Here is a 22,500-nt window from a genome sequence, read left to right on the forward strand (position 1 = left end):
AATGACGTGGTTCTCAAAGGGGGGTCCGTGGACCCCCAGGGGACCCACAACTAAAGGATTGATAGAATAGGAACCAAACGTTGGTTCCTACAGAAGACCAGATATACCTAATGGTTCCATACAGGTCATGTAACTCAGGGAGTGTACAAATGGAACCAAATGGACCCTTACGGGTCCATTTGGTTCCATTTGTACACTCCCTGTCTGGGTTATTGGGGGTCCATATGGTCTAATTTCCAGGACCCCCTGTTTGATATGCGTTAAGAAGACTCTAACACATATCAAACGGGGGGGTCCTTGAAGTTGAAAAAAGGTTTAGAGTCACTGAATTAAACACTTAGTGGAACCTACAACACTGTACAATCCTCAGTGCTTATTATTGGGTCAAGCTCTCAGCCTGACCCGAGCCACGTTGACCTCCGTTATAAAACTTAAGTTCAATATTAAAAAAAAAAAATCACACCCAGTGTGAATGAGTTAATTAGTGTAACCGGCTGCATCGTTGTGTTGCAATCAGCTGCAGCTGTTGAGGGCGTGCTCATAAGGACGGACGGACGGACGGACACACACAAAGTCAGTCCTTGGAGTGGCTAGCACCACTAACAAAAAGTAAAAAAAAACGGTGTGGAATGAGTCATTTGGGCCCATACTGGCATTTTTACCCAGCAGCTGGCTAACTGCTTATTCAGCACCTTGGAGAGCAACACAAGAACTGTTTGTTTTGGTTGACCCCAAAGATACATCCCTGTCTACCAAAAACAAACAGTCACAACACCAAACACCATCCCTGTCTACCAAAAACAAACAGTTACAACACCAAACAACATCCCTGTCTACCAAAAACAAACAGTTTATTTGGCCACAGGGGGTCCGTGGCCAAATACATATCATCTTTGGGGGTCTTTGACATGAAAAAGGTTTGAGAATCACTGATATTTAGCAACATACGATTTTTTTCAGAAAACTGTTAGGATTTAGAAGACATTTTGTATAATTAATCAGCCTCAGGTCTTAATGGGTTAAATGTCAAGCAGGAAAGACAGATGCATTCTGGTCTCTGCTATTCTTGTCAGAGCAAATGTAATGCAATATATATATCATTCTCTCTACATATGAGGAAGTCTCACACTCACCACCATAAACACAGAATGACTGCCAACCTAATAGTGTTTGTACTTTGTAGCTGTTTTTCCCCAATAAACAATCCCCCCCAATAAAGAACTAAGTTAATAAATACATTTTCCACTGTGGTGTGTGTGAGTGTCACCTACCGTAGCACCAGTGTTCATTTTGACAGAACACTTTTATATAGTTTTAGTCTTTTGAATAACATTCTATTTCGTTTCAGTCATTTTAGTCGTTCTGAAATGTTTTAGTTTTAGTCGTCTAAATATCCTAAGATTTCATTTTGGCGGGCCTTCACAGATCAGTTGTTTTGGGAGGTGCTTCCCGCACACACAACTGAGCATAACATAACTTTTCTTATTTCTACTGGATCTCTTCTCTACTATAGAGGATATGCGCATGCTTAAAGTGAATGGCACATCGAGTGGCAAAGAAACATGCGAAATGAGTTTAACATTGTTTAATGTCGTTTAATGCATACAGATATGACTTTTCTGTTTGGATGCATGGGCTGTCAATGCCAGAAAGTATTTTTTTGACACTCAGTAGGCATTCCTGCATAACTTCCGGGTTTGATGATGATGTCACACGCATATCCTCTATAGTCCCTCCCTAGTTTTTATTTGTTGACCAAATTAGTCATCATAGCTTTATAGTTTTTATTTAGTTTTTGTTTGCGAGAAAAAAAGATTTGAGTTAAAAAATGTTGTTTAAAAAAAACATATATTTTCAAAGATGTGCACAAGATTTTTCCAAATTTGCAGATCTACAAGCTTCTACTAATTTTGAATATTTTTTTTTATCCATAGCGCTTTACATAGATTGTGCATTACATTCACACATTCACACACACATTCACACACCGATGGAGGAGGAAACCATGCAAGGCACCAACCTGCTCGTCGGGATCAATTAGGGGTTCAGCGTCTTGCTCAAGGACACTTCTACACTAACTCTAGGGGAGCGCCCCAGCCCGGGATCGAACTGGGAACCTTGCGGTTTTCCAGTTCACTCTACCCAGCCACTCTACCCCTGAGACACTGCCGCCCCGGCCAAAGTATACAAATCACACCCTGTGTGAAGTGAGCGGTGCTATTTATGAGCGAAGTCTTAAGTTAATTTCATCATGTGTCTCATTAGCCAATCACAGCACGTCCTGCGAAGATAAGTATTCAGACCCTTGGCTGTGACACTTGTATATCTGCACCGCTCGCTGCTCAAAAACAACAGTGGTCATCACAGTGATGGAAGCTCAAAATATACAAGTTTCACTTAAAAAAAATGTTTTTTTTAAGTGAATTGCGCTATTTATGGGTTCTTAATTTCATCGTGCGTCTCGCTAGCCAATCACAGTACGTCACAGCCAATCACAGTACAGCGAAAGACACATTTTCGCGACGGAAGAAAAACTTTCGCTACGGATGAGTCCCAAACCCACTTATAAGAGCTAAACATCTAGAATGACACAGATGTGTGGCTACACACACACAGCCGCTGTGCAAGGATCTAAATCACTCACTCTCAACAGAGATCCATTGTTATTAACAGCATATTCACTGCACTGTGTGCAGGACATGTGTTTGTAGATCCACCTGACTGTCCTTGATGGTCAGAGGAGCCCCCCAGGCAAAGCCACATGGGTGGTGGGTGGCAACCCACGTGCTACACCTCACCTATGACCAGTGATGTAACGTAACTAAGTACATTTACTCAAGTACTGTACTTAAGTACAATTTTGAGGTCTTTTTTTTTTTTACTTTACAGGAGTTTTCTAATTTTCAATACTTTTACTTCTACTCCACTACATCTCAGAGGCAAATATTGTACTTTTACTCCACTACAATTATTTGAAAACTTTAGTTACTAGTTACTTTGTAGATTTGTGTTATTATTATTACACAACATACTTTAAATCACTTCCGCCCTATTTCAGCCATTTGAAAATAGCAGATCTACAAGCTCACAATGCGTCGCGATGTGAAGCATTGTGAGCTTGTAGATCTGCTATTTTCGGGTGGGGAGAGAGCCTGGCGAGCGCAGTCAGAGCACAGAAGTCAAGGCACAGACTACTGTGTTGTTGACGGACAACGGATGAACGTTTATGAGAAACAACACAAATAAAACCTGGTGAAACAGGTTGCGTGCATTAGAGCAAGATGAGGATAAAGGACACATTCATTCTAAATGTACGGTTTGATAATTCACAACTACAACTACTAGGCTACTTTACTTTTGTATTTGAAACTTTACATTTCTCTAATTATAATAAACTTTCACGACAGCCTAAGTACAAATATCATTTATGTAAAGGCTACTATAGGCCATTGGTTCTCAAAGTGGGGTCCGGGGACCCCTAGGGGTACTTGAGGGGGTTCCAGGGGGTCCCCAGCTAAATGATGGACAGGAACCAAATGGACCCTTATGGTTCTGTAACTCTGAGAGTGTACAAATGGAACCAAATGGAACCAAATCAATTAACATTGATTTTACAATATGAATTGGGGTCCCAGAGGTATAAATGCCATTAAATGGGGGTCCGTAGCCCTAATGCATGTTAAACTGGGGGTCCTTGAAATTAAAATGGTTGAGAATCACTGCTAGAGAGCCATAAAAACCTTCTCTTATTGGGGTCCCTGGCTTATCTTTTCAAATGGGGGTCCGTGGGGTAATAAGCGTCTATTTGGGGGTCCTTGACGTGAAAAAGTTTGAGAACCACTGCTATAGGCTACAGTGAAGTCTGACTGAATAATGACTGAAACGTGTTTTTCCTCTCTTGGTGTGGGGATTATGTGACACATGTATGTATCCGTTATGAAAGAACAAGAAGAGAAATTGTACCATGAGTGAAACGGCTATAGTCCATGGGAAACCATAAACCTACATGTAGGCCTACATCTAAACGAGTTGCCATATTTACATTTCCTTACAAATTACAAATCCTTATAAGCTATATATTTCTGGGATGCGTAGTAACATTGAAACTCCACAAGATATTCCTCTACAGCCGTCTGTGCCTTGACTTCTGTGTGGCGACTGCGCTCGGCCAGGCTCAATCAAAACCATTGATAATATAGCAACATAAGTAAAAGAAATTAAATAAAAGGAAAAAAAAACTGTTAGGATTTAGAAGACATTTGTAAAATACCCGGAAGCAAAGATTTGAGTTAAAAAAACAGTACATAAATATTCAAACTAAAGATTTGCACACATTTCCACAAGTTTTTCAAAAAAATAGCAGATCTACAAGCTCGTAGCGCGCTACGAGCTTGTAGATCTGCTATTTTTATACAGCCAAAGACATCTTAAAATGACACAGATGTGTTCCCGGTGTTAAAGGGTTAATAGTCATATATTGTTATAAACCTTTCGGGTGAAATGATTAAGAAATATCATGTGCTTTGTTTTGGTTCATTTTTTTTTCAGTAATAAAATGCCATTATCTCTGACTCTATGGGATGTGTTCTTTATGCATATCCACTATCTGTGTTCAATCTAAACATGACTTTGTATTCATCTCAAAGTGAGGTCCAGGGGTAGCCTGGTAAAGCCCCTACCTCCGGAAAATCTCATTTTTTTCCGGAGGGAGGGTTTACCAGGCTAGTCCAGGGGACCCACAGGTGGTCCTTGAGGGGGGGGGTCCCCACCAAAATGAGTTAATATAGCATAAAACATTTTACAAGTTTACCCACTTTAAACCCCCATATACATCGGCTATACTGTACAACAAGCAAACAATTTTGAATATTTCTGAATATTTTAACATCACAAATCTTGTGTCCTTGGGTCTTTTTTTTCTTCTTTTTCCAGCAGAAAAACTGTTATTCAATCTGTCATAATGTACATGTGTTTGACTATGGTGATGTGCTATACATGCATGCTTCAATCTCTACACTTTAAGCCTTTTGAAGCAGTCTACCACAGTGCCCTACGTTTTATCACTGCTGATGACTATCTCACCCATCACTGTGTTTTATATGATAAAGTGGGTTGGTCATCTCTCGCAGTACGCAGAGAGCAACATTGCGTCACCTTGCTAAACTAATGGCCTAAGTCATTTTTTGAGGAAAATGGTATCTTTGCCTAAGTCAGCTCCTCATGACTCTGGCCACCTCTGGTAAAATGGCCCATCTCCTAATTGAAAAGGATCATGCTGTTCACTCACCTTTTAGTATAATGGCCTAACTCCCTAGTGTGACTTAAGCCAAAATGGGCCTTTTTTTGGGCCTAAGTCACATGGTTTTGTGACTTAAGCCAAATTATCAACTGATTTAGGCAATTTTGTATTTTGTTTTTTTTGGCCTAAGTCAGATTTAATCCTATTTAAACCTATTTAAATCTCTTATGTTACATAACTGACAGACAGTGTTATTTCTATTTAAATAGTCATAATTTGTTATAAACATTTTGGGTGAAATGATTAAGAAATATCATATAGTTTTGTTTTGGATCAGTTTTTTATTTTTCCTGAAAAACTTAAAAAAAAAAAAGACTTAGGCCATTAGTTTAGCAAGGCGACGATTGTATTATTTTTATTTATAAGGCCTTGTGTGGCAAGCTTCCTCTATACCAGTGGTTTTCAACCTTTTTCATGCCAAGGACCCCTACATTGATATACATTTGGCCGCGGACCCCCATTTGAAAATGTTTTGTGGCAGGGACCCCCAGAAGCAAAGATATCAGTTAATTTTCGCTTTAAAAAAATATGAATATTCAAAGATATGCACACTTTTTTATGCATCCACAGGTTTTTCAAAAATAGCAGATCTACAAGCTCATAGCGCGGCACTTGGTGCCGCGCTATGAGCTTGTAGATCTGCTATTTTTTGAATAGCCAAAGCCAAGTGGTTAAAATGATTGTGACGCTATGTCAACTCATTTCGCTGGGGACCCCCTGGTACCCCCTCAAGGACCACTGGTTGAAAACCACTGCTCTATACCTGTCTTAGAACCAAAGGTTACTGGTCACTCAACACGTTCACAAACACACATTAGATATACCAGACCACGTACTGTACGAGCAGTGAACAAGGAAAGACTGCCTTCATGTATTATGCTCCACACACACACAAATGGAACAAACTTCAGGACTCTCTGAAACTGGAGCGATTGGTCTCAATAGAGACATTCAGGGTGCTTCTCGAGCAGAGGTTCTCAAACTTTTTCATGTCAAGGACCCCCAGATTGACATTTATTAGCCTGCGGACCCCCATTTGAAAAGATATGCCAGGGACCCGCATAAGAGAAGATGTGTACAGCCCTATAGCAGTGATTCTCAACCATTTTAATTTCAAGGACCCCCAGTTTGACATGCATTAGAGGCTACGGACCCCCATTTAATGACATTTCTATCTCTTGGGCCCCAATTTATATTGTAAAATCTATGTTAATGTAACTCTGAGAGTGTACAAATGGAACCAAATGGACCCAAATGGGTCCATTTGGTTCCATTTGTACACTCTCAGAGTTACAGACCCATAAGGGTCCATTTGGTTCCTGTCCATCATTTAGCTGGGGACCCCCTGGAACCCCCTCAAGTACCCCTGGGGGTCCCCGGACCCCACTTTGAGAACCAATGTTCTCAAGGACACATTTCATAGTAGCTGCACCTGTTTCATGTAACTATGTTTATTTGCATCTGTGATGATTGTAATATGATTCAAATGTTAGTTATTTTATATGTATTTGATATGCTGTTATCAGGGTGTCCCCTGAATAAATAAAGGAAAAAAAAGGGTCCCTGGCACAAAATATTTTCAGATGGTGGGGGTCCGCGGGCAAATGCATATGTATTTGGGGGTCCTTGACATGAACAACTTTGACAACCACTGATAATAAAATGTACATGATGAATAATAGTCCAGTGTTGCCATGTCTGTTTTATTATAAGCGACTTTGGGCTTCTTTTCCTGTAAAGTGGCTTGTATATATTGGTAGTTTGGGCTTGTTTCTAAAGTGTTTGAGCGTCCTAATGTTTTTATTATTATCATTATTTAAACCAGTGGTTCTCACATATGTTCAAGTCATGGACCCCCAAATGTGTCAAATATGTTATTTGTCCCTCGAACCCCCGATCTGAAAATGTTTTGTCCCCGTACCAGATGTTCGAATGTTTCAGATATATTCAAATATTCCACATTTCATTTCAAGATTTTGTGAAAATAGCAGATCTACAAGCTCACAACGTGTCGCATAGTGACGCGTTGTGAGCTTGTAGATCTGCTATCTTCAAACAGCCGATCTCATATACAGCATATAGGTTTGTTTTTGAAGCGTTCTCATGTTGACAGACGTTACAGTTACAGCTCAGCATGTATTTGGTCACTAAACAGGAAGTCATTTGCAACCTCTCACAGCGGAAACCACAGTGCTTCTTCTCTATGTCTCTCTCCCTCCCTCTCTCTCTCTCTCTCCCCCTCTCTCTCTCTCTCTCTCTCTCTCTCTCTCACGGCCCCTCGCTCGATCACGGTCTCTCTCTCCCCTCTCTCTCCCTCTCACGCCCCACCCCCTCTCTTGCTCTCTCTCACTCTGTCTTTCTTGCCCCTCTCTCTCCCTCTCTCTCTCACGCCCCCCCCTCTCTCTCTCTCGCTTTCTTATGCCCCTCTCTCTCTCCCCCTCTCTCTCCCTCTCTTGCTCTCTCTCACTCTGTGTTTCTTGCCTCTCTCTCTCTCTCTCTCTCGCCCCTCCCCCCCTCTCTCTCTCTCTCTCGTTGGCTGGCGCCCCTTAGATAAAAGGAAGTTTACTGTAAACTTGCGCCACCCACCCACACACACACCCACACACACACACACCTATACACACACACACACACACACCTATATACACACACACACACACACACACACACACACACACACACACACACACACACACACACACACACACACACACACACACACACACACACACACACACACACACACACACACACACACACACACACACACTAACACACACTCTTTTCATCTATGGAAACAGGGCCAGGTGAAGAGGCAACACTCACACTATACAGTGAACCAAGCCTGATGTATCTTTTATATTCAAATTGCCTAGAGCAGGGGTCTTCAACAGGGGGTCCGGGACCCCTAGGGGACCCAAAGAAATGTCACCATAAGATGGCATTAGCTGGTGTAGATGTGACGTCCCTCTTTTTAGGGGGTCCCCAGATGACAGTGAATTTAAACCCATTTAGACCTGGAACGCATCTGTGTCACTTTAGATTTCTTTGGCTGTTCAAAAATAGCAGATCTACAAGCTCATAGCGCGGCACCGAGTGCCGCGCTATGAGCTTGTATATCTGCTATTTTTGAAAAATCTTGACTTTCTTTTTTTTTTTTTTTCAAAAAACTGTTAGGATTTAGAAAACGTTTTTAAGAATCGCCTCGGGTCTTAAAGGACGACTTCACCAATTTTCAACCTATCTTCATATAGAATTGGTCCTCACTAATGCTCATGATAAAATGGTACCATTTCTTTCTACTCGGCATGTGTCTCATAGGAGACGCAAACCTCCTGGACTTCCCCAAAAAAATAAAAAAACGCACCTGGGGTGACAGGGCATTTTCAGTTGAGGCCCCCACCCTTTGGAATCCACTCCCACCTCACATCAAAGCTGCCCCCACTCTTGCCGTATTCAAAGCCTCCCTCAAAACCCACCTCTTTAGACTCGCTTTCCCTGCCCAGACCTAACCAAACCTCACTTTCGTCCTCTAAGACAAGTCTTAGCCTTTTGTTTTAGCCTTTTAAAGTTTTTTTTTGTTTTCTTTTCTCCTAATAAAATTGTTTTTAAGCTGTTTTGTAAAGCGACTTTGGGTACTAGAAAAGCGCTATATAAGTCTGATGTATTATTATTATAGGAGGGCTGTGGACAGCCTACCAGTGACATCATCATTAGGCAGATTTTTTCTTTCAAACAAGATTTCACATTTCTTATTTAGATTTGTATTAACACGAGAACAATGGCTTCTATTATTGCATTGACACTTTCCAGGAATAGAAAGCCTGCAGTTTCTATTAGCTTGGATTCCCCATCGATGATGTCACTGGTAGACGGGACTCTGAGCTGTCCACAGCCCTCCTCTGAGACACAGACCGAGTAGAACAGAAAAGTCCTTTAAGGACCTTTAATGGATGGATGAATGTATAATGAATGATTCTGAGACACATTTCTTACAGGAACTTCCCGTTGGTGCGGGATCCGTTCTGTAGGCGCGGCTCCGCGTCCGTCCTGGAGATGGCGCTGTGGAACCAGGGCATCTTCTCGTGGGCCGTGGTGGCGATCAGCTTCTCCAGCTGAGGCCTCTGGCTGATGATGGCCTGCTCCAACGCTGGACCCTGGAGGATGAACCACAAGTAGTTTAACTTATTATTAACCCATTAAGACCGGGAACGCATCTGTGTCACTTTTTGATTTGAGTTCAAAAAGCATTATTTTACACTTTGGGCTATTCAAAAATAGCAGATCTACAAGCTCATAGCGCGGTACTATTTTTGAGAAATCGAGATTTTTTTTGCAAATCTTTGAATTCTTTAAATAAAAGGCTCCAGTATGTTACAGAGGATATGACACCTGGCATGAGATCACCACCTGATCCGGTGCAAAACACCATCTTTATTTATACACACTGACAGTGGTGTAAAGTAAATAAGTACATGTACTGAAGTACTGTACTTAAGTACAATTTTGAGTTCTTTTTTTTTTTTTTTTTACTTTACTGGAGTATTTCCAATTTTTAATACTTTTACTTCTACTCCACTACATCTCAGAGGCAAATATTGATTGTACTTTTACTCCACTAGAATCATGTGCAAACTTTAAGTTACGAGTTCCTTTTTTTTGTAGATTTTGATTATTATTAAAACCACTTTGGACCTTTATATATACTTTGGCAATTTGAAAATAGCAGATCTACAAGCTCACAACGCGTCGCTTTGCGACGCGTTGTGAGCTTGTAGATCTGCTATATACTGTAGATTGCATAAACTGTCGCTCCGTATTTTAACTTTTTTCGCCATTCTACATCACACAAAAGTAGCAAAAATATACATTTCAAATGCATTTAGTTATACTTATGTTAACTTTATGAACTTCAATACAAATACATTGGACATAAAAAAAGTCATTAAGCTACTAATATAGACTGAAGTCATTAAAGCGGGTCATATTTGCATGTTAGGCATCATAACAGCTGAAACCAATAATATATCACTATTCTGATATTAACCTGCGGGCCGCATTAAGTGAAGGTGGGGGGCCGCATGTGCCCCCCCCCCCTTGGGGCCGCCAGTTGCCCATGTACATGTTATTCTAAATGAACGGTACATCTTCACACTGACCTGCAGGTTCCAGGTCTGCTTGACGTACTCCCGGATCAGCTTCTCCTTCAGGTCTTCAAACGGGCCCACCTTGGGCTGCATGTTCTTGGGCCGGTTGCAGGCCTTCCTCAGCAGACACACCAGGCCGTCTGGCTCCTGACAGGCAGGCACAGGGGCCACAGTCACAATTTAATTCAGTGTAAACGATAGTTCATGTAGACACGGAAGGCAGAATGTTTATATACTTCATTCACACTCACCGGACCCCCCCCCCCCCCCAATTCGCTAACAAGCTTATAAAGTTGTACTCCTTCAACACATTAAAGGACAACTTTGTTTTTTCACAACCAAGGTTTATATTTTAGCTTGTAATTAAAGTAAATAAAAGATGAGTGTTGTTTTTTATTTATTTACTGCTTTCTATAATTTTAGCGATATTTTTTACACAATCCCATGTGTCCCATGGTCTTTGATGGCCAGATGTGAGTTATTGGGGGCTAGAAGAGCTACTGTAATTAATAATAAAGAAAACGCAGAGTTATTGTGTAAAAAAGATACATATTTAGCCAACGGACAGAATGCCCCCGCCCACTGTAAAAAAAGATCGCGAAAATTGCAAAAACTGTAGAAAGCAGTAAATGAAAAAAAAAAAAATACACTCATCTTTTATTTACTTTAATTACAAGCTAAAATATAAACCTTGGTTGTGAAAAAACAAAGTTGTCCTTTAAGACCTGAAGCCGATTCTGCAAATGTCTTCTAAATTCCAACAGTTTTCTGAAAAACGTATGTTTCTATATCAGTGGTGCTCAAACTTTTTCATGTCAAGGACCCCCCAGAAGCAAAGATTTGAGTAAAAAAATGTTCGCTTTAAAACAATATATATTCAAAGATTTGCACACATTTTCGCGATTTAAAAAAAATAGCAGATCTACAAGCTCATAGCGCTATTTTTGAACAGCCGCAGAAATCAAAACAAACACAGGTGCGTTCCCGGGTTTACGTGCAAAACGTTTGATACAGTTTACCTGTGAGTGGTAGTCGATGACGCCCACGGGGTCGCGGTGGCTCTTGCCTCCCACGATGGCGAACATGTCGTTGGGCTGCCTCTCGATGGTGTAGTGGTAGATGGCCTGCTTGTAGGCTACAGACAGGGCGTAGCCGCCCAGGTAGTTACGGCTCTGCCTCAGCAGGTACAGACCGTTGGACGTGCCGCCCTGTCGACAACAATCACGATCAAAACTTTTACTGTCACATCATCACGGGTTTAAAACCATCCCTTGCCTGCCTGGCTAATAAGCCAAATATGCCTTAATACATTATAATCTCCCTCTATTACTAAAATTAGATTTTTAAAACACCTTAAATATTACATTTATTTTAGAAACGGTTAATCTTTCACTCAATAGGGGCAATAGAGACACACGGCCCGGAAGCGGAAGGCCTACAAATTCACGCCCACTTTTGAGATAGCGCCGCCACTCGGGGTCCGTTAGAACGACGAACTGCAGCTCTCAATGCATTCCCTATGAGAGGACATGAGAGTTAGCCTACTTTTAAAATATTCCTACATTAACTGGAGACGATATATTGATTGAAATAAAAATATGTTTCCAAATGTATGGAGTGTCTTTGTCAACATATCTTCTTGTTTTCTTAATAGTTGATGTGTTTCACATTTAATTTGCCACTTTAACGATGTTACCCATAATGTTAACACAGCAGAGGCGAGACGGCAGACAGACACGTTGTCGCATTTCAGTGACATCACTGTCTTTACGAGCGCCGACCAGTGGTGTACCCACTGTAGAGACAGGACAGGCGGTCGCCTGACCAACTAAGATCTCGCCTCCCCTAAAAAAAAAAATCCTCAAAGTCACGCATCCAACAAGCTTTGAACCGAGCAGATTGGACCTTCTGTTCCAGAGATAATGACCAAAACATATTGAAAACGGACACTTTCGCCAGTTTTCTGGGTATTGAATACCTCAAGGGATGCGACCGTGACGTATATATATACTATACCACTACACTATACTGTATATTATCTTAACATTCTTATATTATACCATTATATACTGCATACACATTATTGCTGTACTATATTATACTATCACATACTATCTTACACTATTATATTTGCTACTATTGCTATTGTTACTACTTGCACCGTATCTCTTTCTGTCTCTCCTCTGTCTCTCCCTCTCTCTCTCTTCTTTCCCCCGACACGGTCGAGGCAGAAGGCCCCCACCCTAGAGCCTGGCCCCTCCCACCCTAGAGCCTAGGGTCTGCCTGACGTTTCTTCCAGTTAAGGGGTAGTTTTTCGTTGCCACTGTCGTAAAATGTCTTGCTCAGGGTGGGACTGTCGGGTCTCTGCTCCACATGTAAAGTGTCTTGAGACAACTTGTTGTGATTTGACACTTTAATAAAATTGAATTGAAAAAAAATTGTAAACTCTAGATCTCTAGATATCTGATGCTAGCGGTTTTGACATACTGTACTGATGGAGTATATTATAGTATCTTGTGGGTAGTATATCGAGATGACAGATATGGGACATTAAAAAGGATACATTAAACAAACGGGACAGTTTATTAGAACACAAAAAAAATCGCTACAGCCTCAGTAGTACCAGTGAAATTATGGTATTTTACAATGCCTCTCATAGAGATTGCATTGAGAGCTGCAGTTCATCGTTCTAACGGACCCCGAGTAGCGGCACTGTGTCAAAAGTGGGCGTGAATTTGTAGGCCTTCCGCTTCCGGTCGTGTGTCTCTATGCCCGTCACAAGTTGATTAATGTCATTTGCCCATGTGTGGTCTAGCCCCTATGGAATTGATGGAATGCATGTCCAAAAAAAACATATCTAAAATATTGATTTGATGCTCAGATTAACCTTAGGAAGTACTAAGGTGTTTTAAATTTGACATTATTTATTTAGACAAGTATAATGTATTAATTAACAGTGTTTTCTCATGCCAAGAATTTGAATTCAATTCAATTCAATTCAAATTCTTCGCTATTTTAGCCATAGAGGAATCCACAGAACACTCCCCTGGTGCAATCAGAAGGCACACCGCAGCAGGAGTTTTGCTTTTGGCTATTTATTCATTTTATCGTGAAAGTGTATGCAAATTTATATATTAAGATTTTTTTTTTGTTTAATCAAATCTTTGCTTCTGTGGGGGGGGGGGGTCCCTGGAACAAAACCTTTTCATGTCAAGGACCCCAAGAATGATATGTATTTGGCCGCAGACCCCCATCTCAAAATATTTTGACCCCCCCCAGAGGCAAAGATTTGAGTTAAAAATTTTCGCTTTCCAAAATATACATAGTCTATATTCAAAGAGTTGCACACATTTTCACGATTCTTTTCAAAAATAGCAGATCTACAAGCTCGTAGCGAGGCACTCGGCGCCACGCCATGAGCTTGTAGATCTGCTATTTTGAATAGCCCAAAGTATAAAATATGACAAAAATCTAAAAGGACACAGATGCGCTCCAGGATTGAGTGGGGGGGTTCATTGAATTGAGTGGATCAGTCCACACACGGGGCGGTAACCTACCCTGGTAAACCCCCCTCCCTCCGGAAATCTCATTTGCATTTGATTTCAGGAAGGAGTCTGGCCTGAAGGCTTGTCTGGGCGTTTCTAGCCCGTTCTCCAAATGGACGAGCCTATCGGCGTCGTCGCTCATCGTTCTGTGATTGACAGCGAAAGTTGGCCAATCAGTTGGCGAGTTCAAGTGAGCCCGAATGGAACCGAGTGCAGCCTGAGTGCAGCCGAACAAAAACGAACGGCAGCCATCTTTTTTGACCGCAGTGGCAGTGTCTTCTACTCTCTGTTAAACTTCAAAACGCTCTCAAACTTCTATTTTGAGGCACGGAATTTACTTTTAAGATATCGTTTGGATAGAATGTAGTTGTTTAACTTCATATATGTGGTCAATTAATCATGACAGAGCCTATTTAAAAATAAAAATTCAGAGAACCGGCAGGGGCGGCCAGTGACACGCATGTATCCGAATAAGGCAACCTATTTTGGACATGGCCGTCTCAAAAGTCCTGTTGCGCCACATTAGTCTGGAGGTGGTAAAAATGCACTGGCTGAAGGGGAACACTGCTGATTGGCTGAAGGGGTTGTCAGTCGACGGTATTACTCCCGCCCAACTCCAGCCCACAGCTAATATTTCCGAATGGGCGATCATGCCATGACTCACTCCTGAAATAAATTACAAATGAGATTTCCGGAGGGAGGGTTTACCAGGCTAGCGGTAACCTTCACAGGTTCAAATCCTACCCGGTAGATCATATATCTACCTGTCTCATATCCTCATATCCTCATATCTCATAGATCATAATATCTACCTGTCGCAGGTAGTCCTCGGCCTCCTCCCGCGTTATGTTGCCGTAGAAGAACGTGGCTTTGTCGGCCATCTTGGCTCGCGAAGAACGTCTTTTTTTGACAGAGCTGGAACGACTCCAACTTGAGTCACCTGGAGAAGAATGAGCAGAATTTACAAAAACATGTTTTTCCCCAAACCACCACGGTGAGAGGGTGATCACCAAAAATCGTAGCATGCGCCCCCCCCCACCCCCCCCCCCCCCCTTTAGAGTTTATATACAATTATCCAACATATTTGGTGTTTCTGGAGTCAATCTTCCCAATGAAATATATTTTAATGTCTGATGTATGTATTTTTTATATTTCTTTAAATGTTGTTTCCTTTTTGTCTTGTTTGCTTACAGTTTCTGTCCTTTCATAATTATGCCAAGTCTACATCTGTTTGTTTGTCTCACACACACACACGCACACACACACACATGCACGCACGCACGCACGCACACATACACACACGCACGCACGTGCGTGTGTGTATGTGTGTGTGTTACAATTTTGTCCTTGTTTAGTTAAATAAAAAGCTTAGTTTGCGTATTTAGACAACATTGGTGGTTATCAAGTAACTGGTGAGTTTGCTGACCAGACAACAGTGTGGTTCTTCTGTTAAACAAACAGTCTACTGAGGACTCCAGATCTGCAACCTACGCAATACACACACACACACACACACACACACACACACACACACACACACACACACACACACACACACACACACACACACACACACACACACACACACACCATACCTTACGTCTATGTTCCTGTTTTCATTACATTTAGTTTATTTTTTTAACAGTGGTGGAAAGTAACTAAGTACACGTACTCAAGTGCTCTACTTAAAAACAATTTGGAGATATTTGTAATTTACTTGAGTATTTCCAATTTCCAATACTTTTACTTCTACTCCACTACATCTCAGAGGCAAATATTGTATTTTTTACAGTCCTATATACATTTCGGCCATTTGAAAATAGCCGATCTACAAGCTCACAATGCGCTGCAATGCGACGCATTGTGTAATTCATAGAGTGTGCAAATGGAACATTTGTACCCTCTCAGAGTTACAGACCTGTAAGGGTCCATTTGGTTCCATTTGTACACTCTCAGAGTCACAGACCTGTAAGGGTCCATTTGGTTCCCAACCATATCACTCATTTAGCCAGGGACCCCCCCCCAGGGACCCCCCATCCTGTCCTGACGTCAGTGGGAGTGACCTCAGGACGTTGATGCTCTACTACTTGGCTTTCATCTTAAAGGGATAGTTCACCCCCAAATTACTTTTTTTCTATATCTCTGCTGTCCGGCCGGAACCAGCTAACTCCAAAATGGTAATTGTTCAGGAAATGAAAAACAAAATATACATTTTTCAGAAAATGAAGAAAACCTTATATTTTTAAAACAAAGCAATACTGCCTCATCAAACTTGGTATTGTGACTTTATATATTATCAGATACTTGCATGTGTCATTATATTATCACCACTTTACCCAAATCCATAGCTCAAGTGGAGTTAGGAGGTTTTGTCCATCATTGAGTGGAGTTAGGAGGTTTTGTCCATCATTGATAAGAACAGCTGACAATGAATCTCAAAGCTCACAACACATCACAACGCATTGTGAGCTTGGAGATCAGCTATTTATGGTGTGCGCCATCCTCATATACTAAGTATAGATCAAGTTGAATACTGTACTTAAACAACTTTTATTTTAACATGCATTGGAAACATCCATGGATCTAACTGTTACCACTGTTGTTCTTCTACAGTTGAGTACAACAAACAATTCTGCCTCAATACTAAATGTATTTAACAAAAGCAATCATGGCACACCAACAATAAATAAATGGCAAATCATTAAAAAAAAATACATTCATGAATAATAGAATCTGTAGCCTATCAAATCTGCACTAACAATAACAACCACAGTTGCATTTACCTATCCATCAACATTTTATTATTACACTGTTGTGTGTTGTGTGTTGCCTAAACCTTCCAGTCACTGGGTTGGTGAAAACACCCCGCAAAACGGTGACCAGAGCCGAGAGCAAATGACTGTTCACTTAAAGGCTCTGCTAAAGGTGGAGGGTAAAGCATGAATGTAGTCTGACATGAGTGATATTCAGTCACATCCTGCATATTGGTTTAACGCTGAAATTACACAGTGAAAACTGTCCAAATATATATCTGACAATTGGTCAAAAAGAAAGTCTGAATTACGTTTTTTTAAATCTGTAGTATTTATATTTGACAATTGGCAAAAATCCTGTATATATAGTATGCAGCAGTGGAGAGCATGAGAGGAGGGGGGAGTTGTTTGTTTTTGACAGACAGTTTGAGAATCCAATGGAGTTGGGAGTTTTCGTCAGAGGCGCTTTTTAATACTTTTCATAGGTTATTATAAAAAAAAACTTTACACAGATGTAAAGGGGGTTCAATAGCATTGATTTATGAAAAAAAAAAAAAAATGAAAATGGAGTTAGCTGGTCCCGGCTGGACACCAACGATATACAGTATTAGTCACTCCATGGACACTTGAATTCATGGATATGTTTTAGTTTTAGTTTAGTCTCATTCCTAAAACAATAATTTGATGACCAGCAGCGGTTCCGGTAGGAGACACAAAGAGTCTCCTTTGTATCTCCTACCGGAACCGCTGCCTACCGATCCGCTGGTCATCAAATTATTGTCTTATAGGAAGGAATGCGAGGGAAAGAAATATATATCCATGAATTCAAGTCTCCATGGGGTGAGTAATCAATAGGAAAAAATGTTATCTATCCCTTTAAGTAATTTCTGTCATTGGGCAAGTGTTGATACTCAATCTAATATTATAACAAATATGTATTTAAATTAGATTGAATTAGAATCAACTTGCTGTCCTTCATCAAGGAGCAGTGGCTTAAAGCAGTGGTTCTCAACCAGTGGTCCGGGGACCACCAGTGGTCCTTGAGGGGGTTCCAGGTGGTCCCCAGCTAAATGATGGAGTTAGTAACCAAATGGACCCTTATTAGATCTTTAACTCTTGAGTGTAAAAATGAAACCAAATGGACCCTTATAGATCTTTAACTCTAGAGAGTGTAAAATGAAACCAAATGGACCCTTATTAGATCTTTAACTCTTGAGAGTGTAAAAATGAAACCAAATGGACCCTTATTAGATCTTTAACTCTAGAGAGTGTAAAAATGAAACCAAATGGACCCTTATTAGATCTTTAACTCTTGAGAGTGTAAAAATGAAACCAAATGGACCCTTAAAGATCTTTAACTCTTGAGAGTGTAAAAATGAAACCAAATGGACCCTTACGGGTCCATTTGGTTTCATTTTTACACTCTCAAGAGTTAAACTATAGTTAAACTGTTGTTGACATCTGCATTACTTACATTAATAAGTTACATTAATTTTGATCGAATGACAACAAAATATTCTTGATATATATTTATCAAGTATATTCTCAATAAGTTTTGGGTCTGAGAGTCTAAATCTCAGCAAACGGTGGTTCTGTGGCTCAAATGCCCAATAAATAATGGACCTTGATATGAAAAGGATTGAAAACCACTGTCTCAAAGGATTTTCTTTTTTACAACCAAGGTTTATGTTTTAGCTTGTAATTAAAGTAAATAAAAGTTAAGTGTTAAAACATTTTTCATTTACTGCTTTCTATAGTTTTAGCAATTTTCGCGATTTTTTTTTACAGTGGCCCCCAATAACTCACATCTGGCCATCAAAGACCAGGGGACCTTTTTTTTTTGTGTAAAAAATACATATTTAGCCACCTGCCCGAATGCCCCCGCCCACTGTACAAAAAGATCGCGAAAATTGCTAAAACTATACAAAGCAGTGAATGATCTTTTATTTACTTTAATTACAAGCTAAAACATAAACCTTGGTTGTAAAAAAAACTGTTAAAAGTTGTCCTTTAAGAGTAGTTCACTCAAAAAAAGTGACTTATTTTCTATCAATTGCACACCCCATGAAACCTTGAATTCATGGATTTTTTAATGGATTTTTTGACCCATTCCTAACTTAGCCAATAATTTGATGGCCGGGTGTATTTTCGGTAGGAGACTCAAAGAGACTCCTTTGAGTCTCCTACCGGATACATTAGCATCTTTCCGCCGAGTCATCAAATGATTGCCTTTATTGACGAAAACAAAAAAAATCTCCATGAATTCCAGGCTTCATGGGGTGTGTAATTGATAGAAAATAAGTCATTTTTGGGGGGTGAACTAATCCTTTAAAAAAGGGCCAGGCCCTAGTAACTACAGCATGATCTGAAGCAGGTATTTCATCATCAAACTCTCTCATCCTCTCAGAGTGGACATGGAGTGGAAACTCACCCATGACAATAAGGAATAACATGTTCATAAAACATGTTATTAAACATGTTATTAAACATGTTATTGACATGTTATGAACCATCAGGAAGCTGATCAAAAGAAAAGAAAAATGCCACATCTTTGCCCCACCCTTCATAAACGATAAATACAAATAAAACGTTTTTGACACATCCCCCTGTAAAACATCTATACACACAATAATGTTGCGTAGTTTAAAGAATATGACATGCAGTGGTGTCAAATAATGACTTTTGATGCCCAAGTATACATTTAACCACAGAATGATGTTTTCATGGCTGAATTTGACTTTTATCCGAGTCACTTTCAAGTAAGATAATTTACTTTACTTTATACACTAGTGGTTTTCAAAGTGCGGTCCAAGGGACCCCACTGGAGTCCTTGAGGGGGTTCCAGAGGGTCCCCAGCCAAATGGAAAAAAAAAAGATGAAAAAAAAAAAAAACAGTTTCACCACTTAAGCCCTGTTTTATTCTTCGGCAATTTGAAAATAGCAGATCTACAAGCTCACAACGCGTCGCAATTGCGACGCGTTGTGAGCTTGTAGATCTGCTATTTTCAAATAATCTTGACACATTTCGACAAATCTTCTCTTACGGTGCGGTTTCTGCCGCAAACGTCATTTCAGATCGGGGGTCTGTAGCCAAATATGTATACATATAGATTACATCAATGTGGGGGTCCTTAAACATTAAAACTTTTAAGAATGACTGCAACACACACCACTGATGAAATGAATGAAATGTGAAAAATTTAAGAATATTACAAAGAAAATAAAATAAAGATACAAAAGCAAGGCCAAAGCAAAAAAAATAAAAAAAAAATAAAGTGTACTCACAGTATCTGGTGTGTTGGTCAGTGTGGTGAAACAAACGCACCCTCTCCTCTGTCACTTTGCACTTCTTTCAACAACATGCAGGTTGGTCAAACTCAACAGCCTTTTGCATCCTAAACGACAAGCTTTCAAAGCTTCCAAAACGGGGCCAAACAAAGTGAAAAGAAGCTGGAACTCTCTTTACAGTTCGATGGTAAAATGAACTATCCTTTTTAGAGTCGACCATGAAGTGAAGCTTCCTCATTTCAACGTTTTACTTCCTTGAGTTGTGAGTGGCCCCGACTTCCCTTAATTTATTTAAAAACGCTGCAATGGGCCAAACGCCACACGCCCTCCTCCTCCTCTCTCGCCACAACAGGAAATACACAGCGCAGGGGACACTAAATTATGGACACCCAATTAATTGATACATTGGTAAAGTACTAAAAAAAAAATACTTGAGTAAAACCTATCAATTACTGCAAGTAAAAGTCCAGAATCAAAAATGCACTCGAGTAAAAGCACAAAAGTATTGGTATCAAAATGCACTTAAAGTACCAAAAGTAGAAAGTACGCATAATGTCCCATTTCACAGGTTTTCAAATGTATAAAGTGTCTGAAAATCTTCTGAAAATAGCAGATCTACAAGCTCACAATGCGTCGCATCGTGAGCTTGTAGATCTGCTATTTTCAAATGGCCGAAATGTATGGCTGAAGTGGTTAATGTATGTTTTGTAATTGTAGCGGAGTAAAAGTACAATATTTGCCTCTAATTTAGAGGAGTAAAAGTAAAAGTACTGGAAATTGGAAATACTCACGTAAAGTAAAAGTTCCTCAAAATTGTACTTAAGCAGAGTACTTGAGTAAATGTACCTGTAGTTACTTTACACCACTTCTCCATTATTCAGACTGGCCCCTGTTTTTAGCTTGGCATGTGTTTGTGTTGATGGCATTTATTTCTAGACAACTTTGTCAATCATCAATATTCATGAGCAGGGTATGATTTGCATAAAAAAGAGACAAAAAAACAGGGGGGGTGCATTTTTTTTTTCTCCAACCACTTAAAGCAATAATGTACTTCATCATTCAAGGCTCATTCTGAGCATGTAGATCGGCTATTTGTGTATTTTATGTCTGAACATGCAATAATAATAATAAATGAAGAAATGAAAAAAAAGAAAAAAAAAGAAAAAAAAATGAATGCAAATGTTGAAAGAGAAAATATAGTATATATATTTAAATATAGTATATATATATATTGAAACATTTTGTGTCTCAAAATAGGAAGCCCCCCCCCCCGCAGTAAATCTGTCCCTGTTGCTAGGTAAAAACATTGGCGATGCAATGACAGGGGGGCCATGAATGAGCAAATGAAGTATTCACTGACGCAGTGGCTCTCAGAGTTATGGGGGAGGGACAGGGGGGGGGGGTGTGTCTGTGTGGCCCCAATGCATAGCATAACTGGGGGTCCTAAAAAATGAGAAAGTTTGAGAACCACTGCACGGACACATATCTCTGTCGGGTGGACAAACTTTCTCATTTTTTTGGACCCCCAGTTATGCTATGCATTGGTTGGGGGCCACGGACAATGCATAGCCTCTCACAAAACATTTTCAGATGGGGGGTGGGGTGGGGGGTCCGCGGCCATTTAATTGTGGGGGTCCTTGACACAAAAAAAAAGAAAAGGCTTTTTTTTGGGGTAGAATCTGCCTTAAGCATTAAAGGGATAGTTCACCCCTAAAACAACTCTTTTTTCCCCCTATGGATATAGTCACTCCTTGAATTCATGGAGATTTCTGTTAGTTTTTTGTCTCATTCCTAAGACAATGATTTGATGACCGGCAGCGGTTCCGGTATAGGACACACAAAGAGTCTCCTTTGTGTCTCCTACCGGAACCACTGCCTACTACCGGAGTATTGTTTTGGGGTGAACTATCCCTTTAATGTAATGGCTACACGTAATGCTGAGTAAACCCGACAGTTTGAAAACATGAGCTCTCAGTGTTGCCAGATTCTGTGAGAGAAACAGGCAACCAGGTCTAGGAGAACCAGCCCAAAAGAAGCGACTATATGGGCCACGTGAGCACTTTAACAGCTGTTTGAAAATAGCCGATCTACAAGCTCACAACGCGTCGCGATGCGACGCGTTGTGAGCTTGTAGATCTGCTATTTTTCAAATAAAATCTTGCGGGGAAATTGTAATAAGCAGATCTGGCAAGACAGACAGACAGACAGGCAGACAGACAGACAGACAGACAGACAGACAGACAGACAGACAGACAGACAGACAGACAGACAGACAGACAGACAGACAGACAGACAGACAGACAGGCAGACAGACAGACAGACAGACAGACAGACAGACAGACAGACAGACAGACAGACAGACAGACAGACAGACAGACAGTGAGACAGTCAGTCAGACAGACAGACAGTCACACAGTCAGACAGACAGACAGACAGACAGACAGACAGACAGACAGACAGACAGACAG

At 40.5% G+C, this 22,500-nt stretch overlaps 1 protein-coding gene across 1 annotated transcript in view; it reads right to left on the reverse strand.

Moving 5' to 3' along the window:
* The window catches only part of syk (spleen tyrosine kinase), a 45,324-nt gene that overhangs the window by 18,697 nt on the left and 4,127 nt on the right, over positions 1–22,500 (reverse strand). Inside the window, 4 exon segments of the mRNA XM_084046457.1 lie at positions 9,296–9,456; positions 10,459–10,593; positions 11,466–11,654; positions 14,804–14,931. Of these exon segments, the coding sequence (XP_083902583.1) occupies positions 9,296–9,456; positions 10,459–10,593; positions 11,466–11,654; positions 14,804–14,931 (613 nt within the window).

This window comes from Gymnoscopelus microlampas (assembly GCF_963454915.1).
Source record: "Gymnoscopelus microlampas genome assembly, chromosome: 21".
Lineage (NCBI taxonomy): Eukaryota > Metazoa > Chordata > Actinopteri > Myctophiformes > Myctophidae > Gymnoscopelus > Gymnoscopelus microlampas.